This window comes from Notamacropus eugenii, chromosome 3 (assembly GCF_028372415.1).
Source record: "Notamacropus eugenii isolate mMacEug1 chromosome 3, mMacEug1.pri_v2, whole genome shotgun sequence".
NCBI classification, from domain to species: Eukaryota; Metazoa; Chordata; class Mammalia; order Diprotodontia; family Macropodidae; genus Notamacropus; species Notamacropus eugenii.
In genome coordinates, this window is record NC_092874.1 from 290713812 (window position 1) to 290740939 (window position 27128).

General features: G+C 40.6%; 1 protein-coding gene across 2 annotated transcripts in view; it reads right to left on the minus strand.

Moving 5' to 3' along the window:
• LARGE1 (LARGE xylosyl- and glucuronyltransferase 1) overlaps window positions 1-27128 on the minus strand; it is a 611843-nt gene that overhangs the window by 62451 nt on the left and 522264 nt on the right. For both annotated transcript variants that reach the window (XM_072655854.1, XM_072655855.1), the window contains exon 10: window positions 7138-7293. In XM_072655854.1, coding sequence (XP_072511955.1) covers window positions 7138-7293 — 156 coding nt within the window. The remainder of the gene's footprint in view (window positions 1-7137; window positions 7294-27128) is intronic.

Here is a 27128-nt window from a genome sequence, read left to right on the forward strand (position 1 = left end):
CCTGCTACTAATCAGGTGACATGTCAGAGATGGGAGTGAGCAAGAGGAAAGAGAGGGAGGATAACTCAATTGACTCCAGAGGTATGGTATCTTCTTCTCCCAGGCTTTTAGTGCTGCAGATACTAAAGACAAGCTGCAAAGGGGAGAGATGGGAGGCTGGATGTGGTAAGGGGCAAGAGCCTCATCCTGGGAATCAGAGTTCTAGGGTCCAGTTCTGTCACTTTCAAAAATCTTCTGGATCACAGAATCCAAGCAATGAGACCCAGAGACGTCAAGTGAATATACATTTTACAGATGAGGAAACTGAGGCCCAGATGAGTAGTGCAGTAGTCCCTACACCACTACAAGTATGGTGACTTGTCCAAGGAAAGACTGGCATGAAATAGCTGAGCTGAGATTCAACCTGGATCCTTCAGCTGCAAACTCAGTCCTCTTTATTCTATGCTTAGTGCGACTTTGGCAAAGTCATTTCAATTCTTTGGGGCTTGGAGTTTTTGGTTTGTTTCATTTGTGAAATAATGGGGCTAGATTAGTGAGGTTCTCAGGTCCCTTCCAGTTATAAATTTTATGTTCTGATGATCCAGTGAATGGGAATAACAGCCTAATCAACATAAATGCAATGATTGGTGCTTGGCCGCATGTGTATTTGGTCGGTTTTTTCAGTCATGTCTGGCTCTTTGTGACCCCATTTGGCATTTTCTTGGCAAAGACACTGGAGTGTTTTGCTATTTCATATTCACAGATGAAGAAACTGAGGCAAACAGTGTTAAGTGACTGGCTAAGGGACACAGAGCAAGTAAGTATCTGAGGCCAAATTTGAACTCAAGTCCTTTGGACTCCAAGGCTGGTGCTCTATCCATTACGGTGCCACCTAGCTGCCCTGTCCTGTATTCTTCCAATAGTTTTCATCTTCTGCCAGTTCAATACACATATATTTAATCATATCTGTGAGACGATTAGGGTAAGGAGCACCTAGTGAGTATCCTAGAGTTCCCTTGGGCACTGGTGGGAAGGAACTGAACTTTAGAGATCATCTATTTCTCACTTTCCACCTCTGCATTTTAAAAGAATGGCCAAAGCGGTTAAATGGCAGCTAGGAGGCACAAGGGATAGAGCAGTGAGCCTGAAGTTCCTGAGTTCAAATCTAGCCTCAGACACTAGCTTTGTGACCCTGGACAAGTCATTTAACCCTTTTTGCCTCAGTTTCCCCATATGTAAAGTAAGCTGGAGAAAGAAATGGCAAACCATGTCAGTATCTTTGCTAAGAAAACTCCAGATGGGATCATGAAGAGTCAGACACGACTGAAAGGACTGAGTATACACAAGGGGTCAAATGACTTGTCCAGAACCACTCAGCCAATATGTATTAGAGGTCTTTCTGAATCAGAGCTTGGTTTCTGTTGGCTGACTCTCATTCTCTTTTTACAGGTAAGGAAAGTGAGGCTTTCAGAGGCCAACAGAATTGTTTGGGATCATGTAGCCTGTGTAATAATAATGATCATGATAATAATATTTCATATAGCATTTTAAAGTTTGCAATGTGCTTTGCAGATATCTCATTTTATAATTGTAACAACCTAGGGGATAGGTACCATGATTATCCTAATTTTACAGATGAGGCTGAGAGGTCTGTGACTTTCCCAGGGTCACACAGCTAGTGACTTTCAGTGGTTGGATCTGAACTCAGAGCTTCTTGAGTCTAGATCTGGCACTGTTCCACTGGGCCACTCAACTGCCTGTATGTGTCAGAGACTGAACTCTAGCCTGGACTTCCAGAATCAAAGGGCAGTTCTCCATCCTCTAGGGCATGCTTCCTCTTATATATGGTAGCAAAACCTAGGGAGGAAATACCCTTCACCAATGCAGAACTGTAACTTACAACCTTAAAGAAGCATCTGGGGGCACTAAGAGATTAACTTGTGCAAGGTGACCCCACCATTATGTGTCAGAGATGGACTTTAATGACTCCAAACCCAGATCTCTATGCACTATACAATGCCAATGGAACCCAAATAAGAGAGAGGGAAATGCAAAAGACCACATGTGGGTGTAAGGAAAGAAAGATCATTTCAGATCAGGGTCAGGTGGAAAGACTTCAGAGAGGAGCTGGTATTTAACTGGGACTTAACAGATGAGCAGAATTTCAACAACTTTCCAAATCCTATGATACAGGCAAGATCAGAGTGATTAGCTCTGCTTTACACAAAAGGAAACTGAAGTACACAAAAAGGAAGTTATTTGTTTGTTGTCACAGAGATGGTAAGCAGAAGACCTAGAATTCATGTCCAGGGCTTTGGAATCCCTGTTCAGGCCAGTGCTGCTTCTTAAGTGAACCCCATTCTTCTGCAGAATGCTGAACTGGTTGCAGTCACTTGCTGACATTAAATGAAAGGTGAACTAATGGTCTGAGATGACCAGACTTTTTATCTGAAGCTCTCCTGTGGAAAAAGCCTTCCTGAACAGGCTTCATTTAGTTTTTGAAAAATGGTCCAGCAGGTACTCAGAGCTGGCCAACGATGATAAACACTGATTGGGGAGAGGGAACTAAGCAGAATCAAAGAAACAAAATGTTTTCATCACACCTCGAAGTACTTTGTGGAACTAAAAGGTTCTGAGGCCTAATGATACCTGAGCACTGACACTTTCTCTTCTCCCCAAATTCTCCTGAAAGACTGACACTAAGAAAGGATCACTGGGCAATGCCTGCAATAGATAGGCACTCCAGAAACCTCTGTAATGACCACAGAAAGAGGCAAGAGAGGCTCACTGGCTGCACGCTCATTAGCCAGGGCCAGCTTACTGAAGCTAAGATCTTGCTCCATCATTGGCCTCCCAGAGGAATTTCATGGCCAATGATCCTTAGGTGCCAGTGCTGACAGAGGCACCATTGTGGCCTCTGGTTCCTAAGTTCACAGACAAACCTGTGTAACTGAGGGATGAGGGGGCAGGGCTAGAACACCCTCATAGAAGACAGCTGTCTTGGATAGACGCTGAATAAGGTCACTTCAGTTGCCAATGCTTTACCATTGAGATAAATGATTATGAATAACCAATGCTTTGGGGAGATCCAGAGTTCCCCCTTTTTCTGAAGTCCTGATTTTCAAAAGTTCAGTCACTTTAAGGACATTGCTGGTGGTGAGACTGGACTGACTTTCTTGTTCAAGACCCCACCCATACGGAGTAGCCATTGTGTTCTGTAGGGACTTGAGTGGGACCTAAATTCTTTGAATGGACTGCCTAAGGTGGAAGGTGACATGATGTCATTCTTAGTCCTTCACTGTAATATTCTTTCTCTCATTAATTGTTAACCAATCAGAGCTGATTGCCATTCCTCTTCCAAAAGAAATCTATGCCCTGACCCCGCCCACCATGATTGTCTTTGATCTAAGAGTGAGGGCTAAATGACCATCCTTTTATTAATGAATGTGATGGTTGTTAACAAAACAATTAAATTATCCAGAAACTATATCTCTCGAACTTTTTAATTGCCACACCATGGTGTTCACTGATTGGTTGTACCTATATACACGGATCTATTTCCTGGCTCTCCCAATGATAACCTGTGGGATACTACTTATGAGTTGAGTAACCTGAGGCCAGTCATTTTTATGTCTCTGCACCTCTTCTAACAATTGGAAAGGCTGGTCTAGATCAGAGATGTCAGACCACACATGGCCCACAGTCTTCTTGAGTACGGCCTCAACTACATTAAAATATAATTCCTGATTTTAGTATGTGGATATACGAATAAATAAAGGAAATATATAAACATGGGCAGTTTTCTAGGTCAATATGCAGCCTGCAGGGATCCTTATGTATAATTTAGTGACCCCTATTTCAATTTGAGTTTGACATCACTGGTCTAAATGATTTTTAAGACCTTTTCTAGTTCTAAATTCTATGATCTTATGCATCCTGCTTAACCTTTTGGATTTACTGATGATGGTAAGGTCTTTTTAAAAGCCTGGCACACACACACACACACACACACGCACACATTCACTCACATGCATATTTTTGGTTATCATTTCAAATTGCTACTTGGTTCACTCCCTTTTTATCCAAGCTGTTCATTGTCTCTGTCTTATCTATTAATTGCCCTTAATCACAAGTACCTAAGAATCATTGTTATGGAGTTTTGACTGATTCTAGAGCTTCCAAACAGCAAGCCAAGCAAGTTCCCATAAGGCTGGCCACTTGGCAAAGGGAGTCAACATGATTTCCCTCTTCCACCTTAAGAAAAATACCACCACAGGAAGAGTTCGCTTGATGGTGGTCAATGGAGCAATAATGTGACACATGTGAGGATATTATTGAGTTTTCCTCACATGCTAAGGCTTGTGAAAATTGTCCCAAATGAGGAGTTGGTAATTCAGTTACTATCCCTGGCTCTGTCCCTGATTTTCTCTCTGATCATGGGAAAGTTATTCCATTTCTCTGAGCTCCTGTCTAATTCTCATTGCAAGAAAGGGGTTGGACCAAGAAAGATCCATCATTGTTTGATTCTGTAACCTCATTGCCACCTGCTCAACCAATCCTCATTGAAGAGGCAAATCAATAACCAAGTATTTGTTAAACCTCTATTGTGGTAGCTCATGTCCTACTCTCTCTATCATCACATTGTCCCACCAATATTACCTACACAATGGCAGTTTCAGCCTGCATTTGGCATTGCAATACACCTGCTTTTTCTCTCTTATAGATGTCCTAGTGTCACTTGTTGTCAAGCTACTAGTGTCTTTATAAAATGTAGAAGAGATAAGCCAACGATCTGCATGTCTATGTTTCTACTTTTATTTGTTCAGTCACTTCAATCATGTCCAACTCTCTATGACCTTATTCAGGATTTACTTGGCAAAGATACTGGAGTGGTTTGCCATTTTCTTGTACAGTTTATTTCACAGATGAAGAAACTGAGGCAAACAAGGTGAAGCAACTTGCCTAGGGTCATGCAACTAGTAAGTATACGAAGCCGGATTGGAAATCAGGTCTTCCTGACTCCAGGCCCAGCACTCTATACACTATGGCACCATCTAACCATTCACTTTTTTCCCTACCTACTTACTGTCAATCACCTCTATCTATAATGAGCTAATTCTTAGCTCATGAAAGGTGTGTCTCCTAGGACAGCCCGTGCCTCACGGTACATGGTCTACATGGATATCTACATGCCAGATCTTTTCTTTTGTAAGACTGAATCCCCAGAGATCTTGACCTTGCTTGAAGCTATTTTCATCATTCATGCAGAGAGTCATTCATTCATGCAGATTCATGAATGTTCTACAATTAATCAAATCTTTCTTCTTCCCGATCTGTCTTTCATCTAACTGCTCAACTGATACTACCAAGGCACAGGGCTATGTCCTCCCCCTTGGTCAAGACATTGCAGTGGCCCCCTAGCATCTCTAGGATAAGATATAAACTCCTTTGTTTGGCATTTAGAGATCTTCACAAACTAGCCCTAGCCCACCTTTGCTGGTTTAGCCGTCACACACTTATCAGTTCAGTCAAGCTGGCTTCCACGCTGTCCCTCACTCACAGTACTATATTTCTTGTCTCCAGGCTGTTCTCTGGGCCTGAAATTTAGCCATCATCTCCAAGTCTCTGAATCTCTACTTTCCTTCAAAGCTCCAATAACAAAAATCTTCTCCACGAGCACTTCCCTGATCCTTCTCTCCCTAGCTTCTTGTGCTCCCTAAATTACTTTGTACAAATTTTGTATGTATATTATGTGTGTCCATAGAGTTTTCTTGATTAAATGTAAGCTCTGCAGGGGCAGGAACTTTCATTTTTGTCTCTTTACTTTTTTATTATTCCTATTAATTTATTTTTAGCTTTTAACATTCACTTCCAAAAGATTCTGAGTTCCCAATTTTCTCTCCATCTCTCCCCTCCCCCACCCCAACGTGTTTTCTGCTTACCCATTCCCCCGCAGGGCAGTGGTTGGTACACATTAAGCACATAATAACTACTTCCCCAATTCATACTATGCCTCCAAAATCACTACATTTGTACCCAGTTACGTTAATACAAGGTGTAAATCTTAAGGGTATCAAGGGCAGCAGGGAAAGAGTCATATATACAATAGCATGTATAGTAACCTATTTTTTTTTTTGGCTGTAGCATAAAACATGAAACAAAAGACATGTTGGGGAATCGCAGAACAGATTGCCAAGTGTCAATGAATGTAATATCATTGTGCTGTAAGAAATTACAGATATGTTAGATTCACAGAAACAAGGGAAGAGTTATATGAGCTGAAACTGAGTGAAATGAACGGGACAGGGAGAACAATTTATGGGATGATGACAGTAATAGTGGAAGAAAACCCACTTTCAAAGACCTTAGACTTCTCTTTAAGGCAGTGAAGAACAGGATTTCGAAAGATTGAGGATCAAAGATACTTCCCACCATTTGGAGAGAGGTGATGAACTGGAGAGACAGAATGAAATAAGTACTGTTAAGGCCATTATTTTGACTTGTTTTGCTGGAGTATAGATATGTGTTAAAAAAGAAAGGGGTAGCTGGGTGGTGCAGTGGATAAGGCTTTGGCCCTGGAGTCCTCAAATCCAGCAGCAGACATTTACTAGCTGTATGACCCTGGGCAAGCCACTTAATCTTGATTGTCTCCTCTCCACCCCCCCAACCCCCACAGAAAAAGGAAGTCTTCTACAGGGTCAGGATGCAAGGCTAATTTAGAGGGTAATATCAGATGTGTAAAAAAGAACAACAATGAAATAGTTAACTGAAAGTACAGAGAAAAGGAAAAATGGCAGAAAGGGATAGAAACAAAATGAGCAGGATTGATAATGCCCTTTGAAATTTAATAACTAATCTGTATCTTTGCAACTTCTTAGAATCATCAAATGTGGGAGCTGGAAGGGACCTCTTCCAAGGTACACCTGCTCCTCTTCCACATACCTGACAAGGAGTCATTCCACATTTTCTTGAACACATCTGAGAGAGGACCCTGCTTCCTTCCAAGGTAGCACATTTTACTTTGGGATATAGGCAATAATTAGGAAATTTTGTTCTTTTTTTTTGCTTTTTCTTAAACATAGAGCTGAATTCAGTTTTGTGGCAACTTGGTTTCTCGAGTGCTTGGAAAGGAAAATGACCTTTGCCAGCCCCACTTACGTTTTCACTGTTGACATCAGCCTCACTGGGACAGCCAAACAGCTCACGCCTCAGCAGATTCCCATCATACTCCAGAAATGTCAGGTACAGGTTTCGGAAGAACTCAACATGTTTGTTCTTCACACGGAGTTTCTTTGGGGAATTCCAGTGGATCACCTGGAAAGTGGGAAGACAAAATTGTCATGTTATGTATCTTCATAGACCTCAGCCACCATCTTTGTCCCTTTTCATTGACCAAGAAAGATTTAACAGTTTTGTGAATTCCATGAAGGGCAACGAGGTAGAAGATTCTTGCTCCCAAAGAAGCTTTCAGTATTGCTAGGGAGACAAGAAACTCACAAGAGGGAGAAATAGGGTGGTGTTTTGGCCAGAGAACTGGCTTCAGCTTCAGAGACTGGAATCTAATTCCCCTCTGACAGGCACACTGGTTGTGTAACCTTTTGCTTAACCTTTCAATGATCCATCTGACAAGTTGCAGAGGAAAGCCTATCTGCAGTGGTTGGTGTGGGGGGTGGAGCTCCTTGTGTGGTGCTACCTATATCAGTGAAATCACAGATTGACTGGAAGTGAGGAATTCAGTGGTATAGATGATACAGGCAGCAGAATCTGCAGAGGCTCCAAATGCACTTGGAGTCATCTGAAAGGGCTTCATGGAGGAAAAAGTAAGATTTAAGTTGGGTCTTTAGGTAGCTAGGACTCTTTGACCTTGGGCAAGTGACTTCAACTCTCTCTGCCTCAGTCATTTTATTGGTAAAATGGGGCTAACAATAGATCCTACCCCTAAGTGTGGTGAGAATAACAGGATATTTGTCAAACACTTCACAAACCTTAAAGTGCTATATAAAAACTAGTTGTTTGTTGCTATTTCTATTATCTGGATAGAAACAATAGCTAAGGGAGAGCGTTCTAGGTGAGGGGAGCATCAGGATAGTTGGGCATTGAGACAGGAATAACTAGAGACCAAGGATCCTTGTAAATAGAGTGAGAGATGCCTACAGTCAACGAATCCTTTGACCCAGTCATAAGGGGATGCAAACATATTTTCTAGGTGAGTACATATGCCATGTATATGTAATCCCCTCAAATAACTGGAAACAACCTAGGTGACCAACAAGATACGATGGTATCAGCTAACAAAGAAAGGTAGGAAATGAATGTAATCAAATGTTATACTGCAATTAAAGCTAGAAAGTTAGAGATACAGGGAAATCTGAAGAGACTTCTACAAAGCAATACAAAGCAAAAAAAAAAGGGCAGATCTGGAAGAAAGGAATGTGTATTAACGATGATCACAGAAGAGGGAAAGTGAATAATAATGAACAGACAATTTTGTTGAAGACTTCGAGGGAATGACTGATGAATTATCTTGATTCATTATGCATTGAAATTAATCACTTAAATATAAATAGTGGCAGTTATGGGATAGTGAGAGGCCACCTCGGAGTCAGGAAAACCTTAGGCCAGGTCCTCTCTCTGACAAATGAAGGAATGAGTGAAACACAAAAACATTGAGTAAGCCCTTATTATGTATAAAGCACTCTGCTAAGTGATAGGGATAGAAGTAAAAAAAAAATGCGGACAGTTCTCTGCTCACATGCTAATGAGGTAGATAAGATACAAACAATTATGTAGGATCTGATTCTTAGGGTTTGGTTTTTTAATGTGTAAAATAAAGTTGGCAAAGCAGGTTGTCCTATGTATATAGGTTACATATACCCATAAAATAATCAGATTTAATGCAGAATGATGTTTTATTTTAATAAAGGCTATTAAAGCTTTCATCAGAAATGCTAATCATGAAAAACAAGTCCTGTGTCTTCTGGGAAATCACAACTCATCAATTTGCAGGGGAAGCTCCATCCCCTACATCCTTCTGGGCAGTTCTACTGTTCTACAGTATGTTGAGTTCTAGAGAGCGGGATTTGGGAGAAATGGGCAAGAGAAATTGTGAGAGCAAGGGGAAATTAAAAGGAGGGATTTAGAAGTAAATTCTTAATCCCATAAGACACTCAGAATTTTAGACTATTGGGGTAAAAGAGAACTCAGAGATCATCGAAGTGAATCCTCTTCTTCTACAGATGGGCAAACTGGATCACCAAGAAGACTGGTTATCTTCCGAAGGTCAGAAAATTAAGCATCTGGCAGAAACCAGGCTCTCTGGCATGGAGTCCAGCACTGTATCCATTGCATCACATTCCCTTCTACTCTCTAGTCCTTGGCAATCACTTCCTTGCACTGATGCCTAGGCTCATAGATTTAAAATAAGAATAAGCACAAAACCACAGAAGAATTGGAATAGACCTTGGAGATCATCTAGTCTAACTCACCCTATTTTACAGAACAGAAAATTGAGGTCCAGTGAGGTTAAGAAGCCTGCTTAAGACCATATGAAGGTAGAATCTGAGTAGATTCCCTGCTTCCAGAGCCAGGTCCATCATCATTTATGTCTTTCTTAGGATCCTAGTTGGGTAGCACCATGCCCAGCACAGGATGCACCATGGATATAGTAAGCCTTTGTTTACATGGGTGTTGACTGACTGATAATAATAATAAGTTCAGTTCACATACTTAAAGATCATTTGAAATTGATGGTGTTTTCCTCACAGCAACCATTAGAGATACTATAAATTTTAGTCCCTAGTTTGCCAATGGAGAAATTGAGATTCTCTCGAGAGTCTAATGAATTATCTGTAGTCACTCATAAGGTTCTAAGCTAAACCCAGGATTTCTTGCCTGACAGTCCAAAGCTTAATGCACTATAGAAAAATTTCTTTGGGTTGCCACAATCTGTTATATTACCCCAAATCCCTGACATTAAGAATTGCAGAATAAATTCCCCCAGAATCCAGTCCTAGGAAACAATTTCTCTCTTGAGGAGAATGTTCATGCTTCTTTCATTCAGAGGATGAGACCTCTAGAAGCTGATGCATCTCCCCTTTTGTCTTTGCTGTTAGGAATTGGAGAGTCAAATTTCAGGGCTTATTTGCAGCAGTTCACTCCTCCAAAGTACTTGGTGACAATGATTTCCCTACTTCCATTTACTGCCCTTTGTCCTATTTTGTTTATAAGTGTTCTGTTCATATTTTCAATCTTTAAGTCACACAAGTTGTATCTGAGGGAAAGAGCTTAGCAACAGCTGTTGGGCTTGCAATTTCACCAGTATAGGGAATTACCTGGTAAGAAAATTTTTTCTACCAATGCAGGCTGTCACCTTCTGTGCAATTTACAGCCTTGGAGAATTGGGGAGTGGGAAGGGTGTGAGGGGTCATGGGTTAGAAACAAGACTCGCACCCAGATCTTCCTGGTTTTGAGGCTGGATCTCTACTCACTACACCCTGCTGCACTGCTGCAGGAAGGACATAAATAACAGGTAAAGCTTTAGTGCCTATTCTCGAAATCAAAGTCTGAACTGCAGAGAAAATCACCGGGGACCCTGATCCCAAAACATGCTGCTCATTCTGACCAGGGCTGAATGAAGGCTGAGCTACTGGTGAGGTCCTGGATGGCACTGACATACTGTGGATGCTTATCATGTGCTGATTATATGTAAATCATCATGGGAGACACACTCACAAGAGTTGTTTAATTTTTTTCTTGTCTCTAAAGCATGAAACATACTAAGTGCTTAAAATGTTTTTAGAATGAATGGATTTCAAAAATGGGGGATGAACTATAGGAGTTGGAATGCTGAAAATAGGAAAGTGACTGTTCTGGTCTAGATAGACTAGAGTCTGTAAAGGGCTAATAATCTGAAGAAAAGATAGGAAGGTAGATTAGAAACATATTGGACAAAAGCAATCTATATGTACTGATTACTTTCTTCCCTCTTCCTCCCTTCTCTCCTTCCTCCTTCCCTCTTTCCTTTTCTTCCTTTCTTCCTTCTTCCCTTTTTTCCTCTTTCCTTCCTTCCTTTCTTTTCTTCCTTTCCTTTCCTTTTCTTTCCTTCCCTTCCCTTCCCTGCCCTTCTCTTTCCATTCCTTCCTCTCATCCTGTTAGGAAGAGTACCTCAAAGGAAGTTCTCAATCAGGGCTCAGGAGAATGAAGGCAATGTAATCACTTCTCATCTCTTTGAGGGACAGCATGATAGAGCGTTGGACTTGGAGTCTGGAAGACTTGGGTTCAAATCCTGTGTCAGATACTCTTTAGCAGGGAGACTTTGTGCAAATATGTTAAACTTTTGGGGCCTCAGTTTTCTCATTTATAAAATGGGTGTGTATGTGTGGACTGGGACGGCCTATAGGGTCCCCTCCAAATCTAAATCTATGATCCTATGATCTTCAGGATCAAGGAATGTCATGGTGTCTATTTTGGAAAAGAAATGAGCATTTTACAAATAAAGACTTTGGAGGGTTTTCTCTTATGCCTTCTAAGTAGGAGAAGGAACAAAAAAAATCTCCTGGGAGCACTTGCCAGTCAAGATTCATAGAGGTTGGGAAGCATCCATTAAAATAATTACACACAGGCAGAATGTCACTCCCAGACAGCTGGAACCACATCTCTGCTGAGGTGGTGGGTGCCTGCCAAGTGCTGAGGCAGCTGCTGAGCTGTACTCCACAACCTTGGCCTACCCTAGCCAAGAGCCACACATACCAACCAGGAGGACAGGTGAGCCTGGCAGGTGGGTCTCAGCTTGAAGTTCAGGGAGGGGAGTCGGCAATGGGTGGATCAGGACTTTGTTCCTGTCCAGGATGTCTCTGTTCCACTTGTGTTTGTGGTGGGGAGTTCAAGGGGCTGGACTCCAGACTGAAATGCATATTTCACAAGAAGGGATAGAAGCTGGGAAAGTGGATCAGAGACTGGTGAAAGAGGAAGGCACAATGACATTCTTGGCAAATACAGGGAAGTCTCAAATGAATTTGCTTGAATACTTAGTGGTGAGAGCCTTGTACTTGGAATTAGGAGGACCTAAGATAAAATCTAGACACATATCAACTCTTTGACCCAGGGCAAGATATTTTGCTTCACCGTGCCTCAGTTTCCTCATCTTTAAAATGAATAATTTAGACTAGAAAGTTCACTAAGATTCCTTCTATCTTCATGACTATAATCCTATGGATTCTGGGAGGCAGAGACAATAGCCATCTTCATATCCCCATTTTACAGGTGAGGAAACTAAAATATATTCAGTGGCTTTTAGAATTTTTAGACATTGGTGAGGACTTAGGTAAAGAGATGACCTTTGCAACTGTCACTGGACTTACTAGTAAGAATAGAATAGGTTTTCAAGGCATTTTCCACATATATAGCCTGTCTTAGAGTTGGGACGAAAAGACCTCAGAGACACTGAGTCATTCCCCCTTGCCTTATTTTGGAAAAAGCTGAGATACAGGGATTGAAAATGACAAGAAAACCTGGGCATAGATTTTAGAATTGAAAGGGATCTTGGGGACCATTTAATCCAACCCTTTCTTTTGACAAGTAAGAAACTGAGGCCAGAGATCTTAAATACTTACCCAAAGTCATGCCACTAATAAATATCAAGCCTGGGGTTTTCACTCTGCTTCCCTCACTAGAGGTGCAATGCCCATAAAACCCTATACAAATAAATGTGAGTTGGCGTTATTATTGCATACAAATAAGACTACTTATTATGGAGAAAACGCCTATTTGTGTGGAAGTATCTTCATAAGGAGTTTCCTATACCCAGGAAACCACAGGCCTGGTACAAATAAATAAATCAATAATGAAAGAATGAATGAATGAAAAAGTAAAGAAAGAAAATAACAAAGAAAACTACAGCACAGGATGCCTATCAGTCTTGCTGAGTCCCGTTAATGTGCATGTCATATTGGGCCTCCCCTACAATGTAGGCTCCTTTCCAATTCATCTCTAAAATTACCCTTCCAGCCTAATTGCCATAATTGTCCTTCGGATATGAGACTGTTCATCTGAACTTAACTAACTTGTTTCTAGTCCATGACATTCCATCTCTATCTCAATGTGCTCATGCCTGGAATGTTATAGTGGGAATTCCTACTTAGAAGGTAATGGTGAGGATGACTGCTGAGGTCCCTTCTGGCTTTCCGATTTGAAGATTTTGTTTCTTTCGAGGTTCATCATGCATGCCAACTCTTACAGGAAGCCTTCAATAAGCCTCATGGTCATGTGTGGTCTCTCGCCTTCCTCCTCAAATTATCATGGACAAAAATATCTGCTGACATGCCTTATTTCCTCAGTAGATTGCAAACACCTTGAAGAGCAAGACCTTTTTGATGTTTCTCTTTCTGTACCCAGTACCTAGAATGGTGGCATCTGGGGCCATCTCCAGTTATCCTGATCAATACATGGCCACTGGACTCAAATGACTTTGGAGGAGAAAGTGAGGCTTGTGACCTTGCACAGCCCTCCCTCACTTAACTCCAGTTCACTGGCAAGTCACAACATCATCTTCCTGATGTTATGGTCCTCTTTGTGAATGAAGGGCAAACAACAATTTAGAATGGTGTCTGGTATGCAGGAAGTGCTTAATAAATATTGAGACATCTTCACTCCAGACATTCATGTGGATGATTTGTGCCTGTCCTGTGGTAAAACCTTTCTGAGCTTGTATTGGTCTGATCAGTCACAGCTGGACATGCTGTACCTTGACTCTGATGTAGTGATATCATTTTGGACCTCTTCGAGAATGAAGGATACCAACCAACTGACTAACTAATAAATACTGCTGAATTGAATTTACTCTAAGCTCCTGACCTCTCATCTTAGGAATTCTCATTTCATGAAGCATATTTCCCAAAGCAATCAGTGTGAAGAACCCTGCCACAGGCACTGGCCAGTGGACAGATGCCAGAGAGAACTTATGTATTCCTCCTTCAGGCTCTATTTTTAATCTGATTAAGGTATCCTTAGACTGTCTTGGTCATGTCACAGGAGTGTCTAAATGGAGGTCATTCTGATCAAACAAATCTGAGAATGAGAACCCTACTTTCATAATTAGTAGGTCAAGTTCTTTGCTCTCTACTCTCCCTTGGAGCAGGGAAGGTACACAACTAGAAGTGAAATAATCAGATATGGGCAAAGCATCCTGTAGCATCCTAAGACTGAAGGCAAGAAGTGAATTAAATCTTAGGCTATATAGCACCTATGGATGCTAAAAGGCTTTCCACATTCTGTAGGAGGGAGACCTCATTTAGTAGATGGCAGCATTTCTGAGCACCACATTTTAGGAGACATGCTGGTAATTACTGCCTTTGTGACCTTGAGCAAGCGAATTTATCTCCCCAAACCTCAGTTTCCCCATCTGTAAATGAAAGCTTTAGACTATGTACCCTTTGGGATTCCTTCCAGCTTTTAGTCAATGATACACAAAGTGGTGAGGTTGGACTGAATTTTTAAAAATATGTATTTTAGTAACTGTATTTCAATATAATGAGTCTCCTTCATAATTCTATGTGTTTTATGCATTTGTCAACATGTTTTTTTCTAAAAAGAGGGGTCCATAAGCTTCATGGGACTGCCAAAGTGGCCCATGATACAAAAAAAAGAACTCTTGTCCTAAACATTTAGGTGAGCTGAGTTGAGGGGGAACGTGGATTGGAACCACATCTCCATGAAAAGACCATGCCTGGTAGAGAAAAATTGAGCTGGCTTTCTTGGGAAGAGAATAAGGACCCAGGCATCTCAACACATAACAAGAGATGATGAAAGCTTAGCAGGAGCAGTTTATGCTAAATCTGAGGATGGTAACTCTGAAGGACCACCATTGAACTCCATCACCTTTCTGAACATGACTTGAAAACAACACACCGAAGATTTTGGAAATCCCCAAGCTCCATCAACTAATATCTGACTACATCCTCCTTCCTATATCTAACCCTGCCTTCTCCCCTCATTTATCCCTGCTTAGTCCCCACCTTCATACTCCTGTTGCCCTTGGGCTCTGGTATCTCATTTTAGATCTTGAGCTTTCCCTCATGTGACTTAAGCACATTATAATGAAGACCTGAGATGTAATATGACCTAGTGGATAGAGAGGTGGCCTTGGAATCAGGAAGGCCTACGTTTAAGCTCTGTCTCTGCCATATCTTAACTGTGTGATGTTGGGCAAGACTTTTAATGTCTCAGTGACTTGGACACTTCCTTATGTCTATAAGTTGCAGAGAAGGGGCCAACCTGCCCTGGTTGAGGGAATTCCTCACCAATGGTTTTCAGTAGTGATGACATCACAGGCTTATAAAAAAATGAATAAATGAATGAGTGAATGAACAAACAAGCAAAGTAAATAAGCAGAGGTTTATTACTTTAGATATCATTCTGCTCTCTGGTTCTTCATGAAAACCTCCTTACAATACTTGCATTAGCAACCTTACAGAGTTGCTGTGAAGAAAGCCCTTTTGTTGACCTTCAGAATGACACAGATAAACTAGGATGAGCATGTGCGACTCCAACTCCAATGAGCACAAGTTTATACTATCATTGGACCATCAATTCAGAGATGGAAGGTACGTTAATGGACACTGATTTTATTGGAAGATGAAAAAAACAGAGAGGTTAAATGATTTGCTCAGGGCTACATAGCTAGTAAATATCTGGGGCAGGATTTGAGTGCAGGTGCTCTTAACTCCAATTCCATTGCTATAAGTCTCTACTACTTACTAGCTATGTGACCTTGGGCAAATCACTTGAGACAGTTAGGTAGTACAGAGAATATGGAATGCTGGGCTTGGAATTAGGAAGACTTGAGTTTAAATCTTTACTCTGTAACCATCTTTGTCACCTTGGACAAGTCACTTAACCTCTCAGGCTCAGATTCTTCAGCTGTAAGATGATAGGGTTGGACTCATGGCTTCTAAGGTGTCTTCTGTTTCTGAATCTTTGATCCCATCATTCTGATGTACTACATCAACCTTCTTCTTGAAGGTTATATGGCCTCTCTGGAAGGAGCCATTGGAAAATACAGGATATAGTCTTCTCAAGCTAATAAGAATCCTGAACCTCTAAGATGTGACCTGACTGGATCTCAGAGGTCTGTCTGGCTTTGGTGTATGCATAAACTTTGAGTCTGCCTGAAACAAGCCAAGGAAAGTTGAATGGAATTGATTAGTGTCCAGGAAAGCTAAATATTATTCAGCATGACAGGATGTCATGTGATGTTAATGTAATTAAGAAGGAGGGGAAAAAGAAACTCTTTAACCTCATTAAGGACACTGGAGGGGGGAAGCTTTTGAAATTTAGGAATGAGATCTAATAACAAGACTGGAGGCCTGGCTGAGTGGAAACTTTGGCTTCTTCTGAAGCATCTTGGGTACCTGTTCTTGTCCAGCAAAGTTAGTTATGGTATTGAGGACAGGCTCTAAAAAAAGCCAATAAGCTGAGATGGGCCGATCTTCTTCAAGTCACTAGGATTCAGGGACTATTTGGGAAATAGATCACCTCACATCAGGAAACAGTGATGAGGTGATTCTAGGTAACACATGGGCTCTGTTCAGCCACTAAGGTGTTTTCTTAGCTGTGGGAAGCAACTGTTGGGAAGGCTAAGATAATCATCAATTTTCCTGTGAAGAAACATGGAATAAAAGATTGAGTTCTAAACAGATTCAGAGAAGATCTGGGTTCAAATCCCACCTCAGATACTTATGATCTACATGACTGTAGATGAGTTAACTTCTCTGGGTCTCATATTCCTCACCTTGGAAATGAGGGTGTTGGCCTTGAAAGTCCCTTCCACTTTTAACTGTGTCTTCCTGAGTCTATGATTGCTGGGCAGAAAAGTTTTTGGTTGCTCTCAGACTAGTGTGCAGGCCAGGAGAGGAGCAAACTCCTCTCCCTTGATTGTGCCACCTTGGAGGAATTGACAACTTACAAGTCCCCAGAGTATACCCTCCTCTTGACAAAAGACTCAAAAGTCAAGTAACTGGCTGGGAAAATGTCCAAAAAAAAGGAAAAAAAATATGACCGTAGAAGGTTACTGTCTTGGTGAACAGGTATTTTCTTCCATTCTTTTGGATAAGGAAGAACAATGTTTACCATCAGAGGAAGTCAAGGCTTCCAAAACCTCCAAAATAAATATATAATGGTCTCAGGTCATGGAAGAACTCAAAAAAAGGATTTTGAAATCAACTAAGAGAGGTAGAGGAAAAGTTGGGAAGAGAAATGAGAGAGATGCAAGAAAATCATGAAAAGTGAGTGGACAGCTTTCTAAAGGAGACCCAAAAAATGCTGAAGAAAATAACACCTTTAAAGATAGACTAACTCAATTGGCAAAAGAGGCTCAAAAAGTCAATGAGGAAAAGAATGCTTTAAAAAGCAGAATTAGCTAAATGGAAAAGGAGGTTCAAAAGCTTACTGAAGAAAATAGTTCTTTAAAAGTGAGAATGGAGCAGATGAAAGCTAATGACTTTATGAGAAACCAAGAAATTACAAAACAAAACCAAAAGAATGAAAAAAATGGAAGACAATGTGAAATATTTCATTGGAAAAATAACTGAACTGGAAAATAGATCCAGGAAAGACAAGTTAAAAATTATGGGACTACTTGAAAGCCATGATAAAAAAAGAGCCTAGACATCATCTTCCGTGAAATTATCAAGGAAAACTGCCCTGATAATCTAGAACCAGGGGGCAAAATAAATATTGAAAGAATCCACTGATCACCTCCTGAAAGAGATCCAAAAAGAAAACACTCCCAGGAATAATGTAGTCAAATTCCAGAGTTCCCAGGTCAAGGAGAAAATATTGCATGCAGCCAGAAAGAAACAATTTGAGTATTGTGAAAATACAATCAGGATAACACAAGATCTAGCATCTTCTACATTAAGGGATTGAAGGACTTGGAATATGATATTCCAGAAGTCAAAGGAAGTAGGACTAAAACCAAGAATCACCTACCCAGCAAAATTGAGTATAATACTTCAGGGGAAAAATGGTCTTTCAATGAAATAGAGGACTTTCAAGCATTCTTGATGAAAAAACCAGAACTGAAGAGAAAATTTGACTTTCAAACACAAGGATCAAGAGAAGCATGAAAAGGTAAACAGGAAAGAGAAATCATAAGGGACTTTCTAAAGTTAAACTGTTTACATTCCTACATAGAAAGATAATATTTGTAACTCATGAGACTTATCTTAAACTACAGGAACGTAGAGAAGAAGGGGACAAGTAGAGTGAGGGGTATGATAGAAGGGAGGGCAAATAGGAGGAGGGAGTAATTAGAAGTAAATACTTTTGGGGAGGGACAAGGTCAAAAGAGAGAATAGAATAAATGGGGGACAGGATAGAATGGAGGGAAATATAATTTGTCTTACACAACATGACTATTATGGAAGTCTTTTGCAAAACTACACTTATATTGCCCACATTGAATTCCTTGCCTTCTCAATGGGGATGGGTGGGGAGGGAGGAAGTTGGAAGTCAAAGTTTTAGGAATGAATGTTGAGAATTGTTTTTGCATACAACTGGGAAATAAGACATACAGGTAATGGGGTATAGAAATTTATCTTGCCCTACAAGAAAAGAGAGAAGATGGGAATAAGGGAAGGGAAGGGTGTGATAGAAGGGAGGGCAGATTCGTGGATGGGGTAATCAGAATTCAAGGCATTATGGGATAGGGGAGGGGAGAGATAGGGAGAAAATTTGGAACTCAAAATTCTGTGGAAATGAATGTTGAAAACTAAAAATAAATAAATAAACATTAAAAAAGTAATATTGGCACAGGCAAGTTTTTGAAGTAGTATTTTATTCTATTGGAACAAATGCTTTTTATAGTTAAGAAACAGAAAGTAAAGTGTGATCTCAAATTCTCTACAAATGTGTGATGACTAAGATGGGGCCTCATGTGGAATATGGCTTACTAAAACTTACTCATTTCCTTCTAATAGCTTCATTAAGAATTCTCTTGATGTAGATGTAGTTTATTCTACAAAATTTCTTATTCTAAGAAAAATGGCACACAGATGGGGAAAGTAGGCACACGTGTTGCTAGTTATTGATATTTGTTCAGTAACCTTTTCTGAGGAGGATTTGGGTAATAATATGATTTGAGATTATTTCCACACCTTTGTTTTCTTGCCTCTTTTAGACAACTTGAAAACTGGTCCCTTATCATCTCCAAAACTGTACTGACTTCAGCAGTACTACTCTGTATATATTTAATATGGACCAGTTAGTTGCCTGTTCCATCTTTTTTAAATGGCTGTTTTAAGAAGCATATCTGAAATTATCACGTTAGATGATTCCAGTGTCCTTGATGGTGAAAAGATTTTATGGCTTTTATAGATCTCTTCCATCTTTTATCTGTTTGTTGCCCTACTTCCAGTTTTATCCTAAAATGTCTGCTGGATGTTGATTCTGAGTTGGGTCTCTCACTAAGTTTTCCCTTTTCTTTCCCTTCTACTGTTTCTGTTTCATGGGGTGACATTTCTCACCATCTTCCACTATTCATCTTTGTAGGATTTAAGCAAACCTTTTAACAAAACCAATCTAAACTGTTGTTTCCCTTGGCAACTATATCTCTGTGTTTGGCAAGTAGATTCTGTCGACTAAGGAAGTTTCAAGGTCGTTCTGGTCATTCACAAAGGCCACTGATTTATATCATTTTTTTTCAATCAGTGTCAATATCATTTTCTTAACTTAATTTAAAAAACTTTTGGCATTTTTTTTTGGGGAAGAGGGAGGCAGGGAGGAAAACGGATTTACTAGACCTGATGTTTCCCTGGTGTAGAGTTCTTGGAGAAGAAAACTCACCTCCTATCAGCATTTACTCCCTTAGAGAGTTGATTTAGGCATGGAGGGGTTAAGAGAATTGCCAAAGTCCACGTAGACAGTGAGTATCAGAGACAGGGCATGAACTCATTGCTTTCAGCTTTCTATCCCATGAGCCTTCCCTTTTTTGTAATCAACAACTTGTTTAAATGTCATGTTGGAGTTGTGTTAGTGTATATAACATTATTTTTTTCATTTTCTTTTATTTTTGTGTTAATTTGGAACTTTACTCTAAAACTTAGTGGTCTGACTATACATTGGTAGTTAATTCAGAAATGAGTCCCACAAAGGTAATGTGTCCATTTCTATCAGCTACAATAGAATTCATAGCATTTTAGGGGGATGTTGTTTTGTATTTGCCACATCCAGTGTCGCTTAATTATTTTTTCTTAAAGAAAACATTCATGATGTATAAGCATAAGGCTCCTGTGTCATCCACAAGTTGGCTTCTCTTATGTCTTACTGTGAAGACATGCTTTTGAGCCATTGTTTTCTTCCATTCTCATCCATGCCTATCTTTGCCCTGAAGTCACTGAAGACCATTACCATTTACTAAAGTCTTGGTTGTGTTCCAGTCATTGTGCTAAGTGCTGAGGTTATAAAGTGAGGCAAAAATAGTCCCTGCCCTCAAGGAGCTCCCATTCTAATGCAAACAATTATGTACACACAAGATAGATAAATAAATGTGTGTGTGTGTGTGTGTGTGTGTGTGTGTGTGTGTGGTGTAAAAGTAGGAGGGAATCTTAGAGGGAAGGTACTAGCAGTGAGGGCAGGTTGAGGGGGTGATAGCAAGAGAGCTCCAGCAGAAGTTGAGAGCTGAACTGAGGCTTTCAGGTAAGCCAAACTTGGAGGTGAGGAGCAGGAGCATTCCAGTCATAGGGAACATGCATGAGATTGAGAGATGGAGTCTCATAGGTGATGTTTAACATGTAAGCCTATGTCATTGGATCATAGAGTATATCAAGGAGAGAAAAGTGTAAGCAGACTGGAAAAGTTGTTGTAATTTTGTAACAGATATTACTGGGGGCGCAGTGGAGAGAACACTGGACTTGGAGTCAGGAAAACTAGGGTTCAGATCCAATCTCAGACACTTATGAATTGTGTGATAGAGCAAGTCATTTAACCTCTGCCTACCTCAGTTTTCTCATCTGTAAAATGGGAAATACACACTTATATATGTACACATGTATGTACATATATATGTGTCTCTATGAATGTATGTATACATACCTCTCTGGATAGTTCTGAAACTCAGATGACGTATTTGTAAAGCACTTTTTGAACCTTAAAATTCAAAACTTATATAGTCTCTTGTTGATTTATCTTATTTATTTTTCAGTTGTGTCCAACTCTTCGTCATCCCATTCGGAATTTTCTTGGCAAAGATAATGGAGTGGCTTACCATTTCCTTCTCCAGTTCATTTTACAGATGAGGAAACTGAGGCAAACAGGATTCAGTGACTTGTCCAGGGTCACATAGCTAGCAAGCATCTGAGGCTGGATTTGAACTCACAAAGATTAGTTTTCCTGACTCTAGACTCAGTGCTCTATCTACTGCACCACCTAATTGCCCCACATAAATGCTCGTTTGTTATCATTATTAGTTGTATTAAAAACCAAAAGGAAGCTTATTTTATCTTTTCAGAGGATAAGTCTCAATTTGTTAAGGACTTGGCTTCCCTAATTGCTGGAGTCCCAAGACTTCTGCTACTGGCATGCCCAAGAGAACAGGATAGGGTGCAGATGGTACTGACAGAGACATAGCTACAGATGACCTGGTAACACTGACTCATTGTGATTCCCATACTCGATGTTTTCTGAGTCAAAGATTTCAGGCAGCCTATCTCCCAGCTTGGTACAAAATAGTGTCCTGGGGGATATATATTCCATGGGAGCCCAGACCCACAAGGAAAATTACATTTGCCCCCAGGGAACACTTCAAGGCAAGGGTAAATAGCCACTAGTATGTTATACAGGGAATTCCATCATAGCAGGGCTCAGGCTTTAGGGCGGCTGAGACTCCTTCTAACTCTCAAATCCTATGATTCTGTCCTTTCCTCCTGAGAGTCAGTGATTCCTCCCACCTCCTTTCCAATGGCTGACAATTGCCAGACTGTAGCTACATAAATAGAAACTGCGTCCTTGATAGCCAGCCCAAGCATCGTGCAACGAGGGCTCATTGGAGTCGCAGTTCACCATTCACTGTCTAGGCTCCCATTACCTTCTTTCACTGGTGTTGTTATAACCATTTACTTGGTCCAGCTGTAATTGGAATTTGTTCCCAGACAAAAATGCCTCATTACCCAAGAAGGTAGAAGAAAACAAGCCAAAGTATCCCGACGTCCCATCCTCTTGCCTGGAGTGTGTGCACGCAGAGCTTCCTACATGAATCACTGGCCTCTTCCACCACCTCTTGCTAGATCAGCTGGAACGTACTGGATGCTCTTATTTTCCAGGGGCCACAGAGGAAAAAAACAAATGCCCTTGTCACAGCTAAGGGCAGGGAGGTACCATGCATGGCCCAGGGAGAGGAGTCAAACCATAGTTGATATCATTCATCATGTTTAATGCTTTGGGTTGTTGTTGCTTTAAAATGGGAAAGAAAATCAATTTGGACTGGATTCTATTATGTGTGAAGAATTCCCAGCAGAGCGCCTACAGCAGGAAAGGAAGGAATAAGTGGAAACAAAGTAATAATCTTCATTGATCCCTGTCCCTATGTGGCTCCCTTGTGAATGCCAGAAAAAAGGTTATGGGAAATGGCTAGGAATTACTCATTTGCTGCCCCTTGCCAGTGGACTCAAAGCACTTCATTAGATTCACCTAAAGAATCAGCATTGTGCTCTTCTAAAGGGGCATCATCTCAGTGTTCAGGTGGTGTGGGCAAGATGGGGCAAGAGAGCCTGAGCTAAGGGTTGTGCTTAAGGTCACAGAGGGATTCTGTGGTGGTAGGTCATTCTAATCATCCAGAATAGCAAGTGCAGAGTCAACCTGGACTCCTCTCTATTCCTCTTCTTCCACATTTAATTATTTGCTGAGCTATGTCCAATGCATCTCTCATGTCAGTACCCCATTGCAACTCAGCCAGCTATCACCCTACTTCAGGTCCCTACCACCTCTTGTCTGGACACTACCGTAACTTCCATATCAGTCTATCTGCCTCCAGTCTTTCCTATTTCCCATCCATCTCTATATTCATCTCAAATACTCCAGAGGGTCTGTGGTCTCATCAACGTGGGTGTTGGTTCCAAAGACAAACATTGTGACTCATCCATCTACCTATCCAGTGTGACATTTGTCCATGTCCTCCCATAAATTTATCTCATCTCTTTCTGCTTTTGTATAGGATCTCTCCCATGCCTGGTGTGTATACTATGGCAGAAATGCTGTTACTCCCAAAAGAATATAAGGTTCTTGGGAGTTAGGAATTTACTGGTTTTTGATCTTTGTATCTATTGTACCTGATGGAGAAGGAAATGGCAAACCATTCCAGTATCTTTGACAAGAACCTCCACCACCAAAAACAAAAAGTCACGGAGAATTTGATATGAATGAAAAATGCCTGTATAGTTCAAGAATAAAACAGTTGTTTAATAAATGTTTGCTGGTTGATTGAATGATTAAAATCATCCTCTATACATCTGTCAAAATAACTTTTCTAAAGCATGCTTCTGACCATATCACTCTACTCAAGAATCGTCACTGGCTCCCTACTGTTAAATACTTCATTTGAACACAGAAGATCTGGGTTTCCAATCCTAGCTATGAAGCCCATTACCTGGGATAAAATACAAACTCTGCAGCTTGGAATATATTTAAAGTCCCTTCACAATCTGGCTGCGCTCAAGATTTCCTTGTTTATTCTCTACTGTTTTTCTTCATACTATCTATACTTTAGATATTGTTCCTGGAACTTGATAGTCCATTCTTACCTCTGTGACTTTTTACAGGCATGGACTGGATGCCTTTTCCCACATCTGCATCTTTGGATCTCTAGCTTATTTCAAGGCTCAACCTATGGTCTACATCTTTCTGAATGCCCTTCATGATGCCCCCTAGTTGTTAGTATCTAATGTCACCCCAAAGTATCCTGAATTCATTGAACTGTTTACATATTTTTATACAATGTTTACACATATCGTCTAGTAGTAGCTTCTTGTGGGCAGGGAATGCTTTTCATCTTTTTTCTTCATAACTCTATAGACTCCTGCAGGAGCCACTGTCATTTTTCTAAAGTTCAGAGTCAATGACTTCCTCACCTCTACTCAAGATTCCATTGATTTCCTCCTTAGTTTCAGGATAAAATAGAAATTCTGTTCCACATTTATAGCCTGGCTTCTTCCTTCCTTTGCAGTCTTCTTATACTTTTCTTCCCTCACAAATTCAATGATACAGCCATCCTGGCTCACTTGCTTTTCCTCACACATGGGGAACCTTCCCAAACTGCCATTGCGATGGCTGTTCTCCATTTTTAGTAAGTGCTGCTCTCTCGCTTCTGCCTCTTAGTTCCCCTGGCTTCCTTCAACACTCAGAACAAATCTAGCATTCTGTGGGGGGCATTTTCCTGGCTCACTTCTCCCCTTTCTCTGCTAGGGCTTTTTCTCTGAGGCTACCTTTCACCTACACAGGAAGTACGCTATACACCCAGAGCTATTTACTTGTCATCTCCTCCATTAGACGGGGAGCTCCTTGAGGGCCATGACTTGTGTTTTTGTCTTTCTTTGCATCCCTAGTGCTTAGCACAGAGTCTGGCACAAAGTGGGCACTTAATAAATGTTTGATTATAGATTAACTACCACAGTACCTGGGACATAGTAGGTGTTTAATGCTTGTTGTATTGGATAGGATTTGGGATCAAGGATCCAACTGAAGTTCCTGACATTTTAGTGAATGTTAAGAATTCACTGATTGGTCCCTGCCTCATTTACCAGTCCAAAATGTCTTTTGGGTCAGCTTACGTCTTTGGCCTTGATTTATCTCTCTCTGACACAGTTCGTATGTTATAGCAGAAGGAACACTGTATTTGAAGACAGAAGATCTGGAGTCCAATCCTAGCTATGCAACTCATTAGTCATGTTACCTTTGGTGATGATGGTGATAATGATGTTGATGTTACAATGATTATGGCAAACATTTATATCATATATATTTATATCAATTAATTGATATAAATATAGGTAAATATACCATACATACAGAAATATATAAAATAAATATTTTGTTATGTTTATATACTATCTATCTATCTATGTCTGCCCATCTCTCTCTAAGATTTTTGAGATTCAAAAAGAGCTATTCATCTATTACAGGCATTGCTATTTTCACTTAATAGAGTAGGAGATTGAAGGTCAGAAAGGTTAGGGATAGTGAGGTTAGTTAGTGTGTTAGAGTTGGTAAGTGACTTGCCCATGGCCCACATAGCTATTGCAAGTGATGAAGGCAAGATATGAACTCAGCTTTCTCGTGAATCAGAATGTGTCTTTCTTTCCACCTACATAATATATGTCATTTTTCTTGGCTTCTGCTTCTAAATCTTTCATATGAGGTGTCTTCACTAGTGTGTTTTTAGGGTTGTTTTCAGTTCTACATCCTCAGATTCTTTTTTTTTTCTTCTTTGACCATTTGACCAATTGCATTTTTTTTTTATTTAACTTTTAACATTTATTTTCACACAATTTTGGGTTACAAATTTTCTCCCCCTTTATCCCCTCCACGCCCCCCCCCCCAAACCCGAGCTTTCTGATTGCCCCTGTGACCTATCTGCTCTCTCCTCTATCCTCCCTCCCTGCCCTTGTCCCCGTCTTCTCTCCTGTCCTGTAGGGCCAGATAGCTTTCTTGACCCCTTAACCTGTATTTCCAGTTACCCAGTGGTAAGAACATTACATTTGGTCCTAACACTTTGAGTTCCAACCTCTTTAGCTCCCTCCCTCTCCACCCCTTCCCCTTGGAAGACAGGCAATTCAATATAGGCCTTATCTGTTTAGTTTTGCAAATGATTTCCATACTAGTTGAGTTGTATAGGACTAACCATATTTCCCTCCATCCCATCCTGTCCCCCCTTACTTCTATTTTCTTATGGTCCTTTCCCTCCCCATGAGTGTCGACCCCGTATTGCATTTTCCTCCCCATGCCCTCCCCTCCATCCTCCCCCCCACCCTGCTTGTGCCCCTGTCCCCCACTCTCCTGTATTATGAGATAGGTTTTCCTATCAAAATGAGTGTGCATTATATTCTTTCCTTTAGTGGAATGTGATGAGAGTAGACCTCATGTTTTTCTCTTGCCTCCCCTCTTTATCTCACCACTAATAGGTCTTTTGCTTGCCTCTTTTATGAGAGATAATTTGCCCCATATAACTTCTCCCTTTCTCCTCCCAATATTTCTCTCTCACTGCTTGATTTCATTTTTTTTTTAAGATATGATCCCATCCTCTTCAATTCACTCTGTACACTCTGTCTCTATGTATGTGTGCGTGTGTGCATGTGTGTGTGTGTGTACTCCCACCCAGTACCTAGATACTGAAATGTTTCAAGAGTTACATATATTGTCTTTCCATGTAGGAATGTAAACAGTTCAACTTTAGTAAGTCCCTTATGACTTCTCTTTGCTGTTCACCTTTTCATGGTTCTTCTTCATTCTTGTGTTAGAAAGTCAAATTTTCTTTCCAGCTCTGGTCTTTTCATCAGGAAAATTTGAAAGTCCTCTATTTCATTGAAAGACCATTTTTTCTCCTGAAGTATTATACTCAGTTTTGCTGGGTAGGTGATTCTTGGCTTCAGTCCTAGTTCCTTTGACTTCTGGAATATCCTATTCCATTCCCTTCTATCCCTCAATGTAGAGGGTGCCAGATCTTGTGCTATCCTGATTGTATTTCCACAATACTTGAATTGTTTCTTTCTAGCTGCTTGCAATATTTTCTCTTTCACCTGGGAATTCTGGATTTTGGCCACAATGCTCCTAGGAGTTTCTCTTTTTGGATCTCTTTCATGCGGTGTTCTGCGGATTCCTTGAATATTTATTTTGCCTTCTGGTTCTAGAATCTCAGGGCAGTTTTCCTTGATAATTTTATGGAAGATGATGTCTAGGCTCTTCTTTTGATCATGGTTTTCAGGTAGTCCCAGAATTTTTACATTGTCTCTCCTGATTCTATTTTCCAGGTCAGTTGTTTTTCCAATAAGATATTTCACATTATCTTCCATTTTTCGAATCTGCGCGGTATGTTCTGAGATATCTGTCTTTCTCGAAAAGTCCTTAGCGTCCATCCGTACCATTCCAGATTTGAAAGATCTATTTTC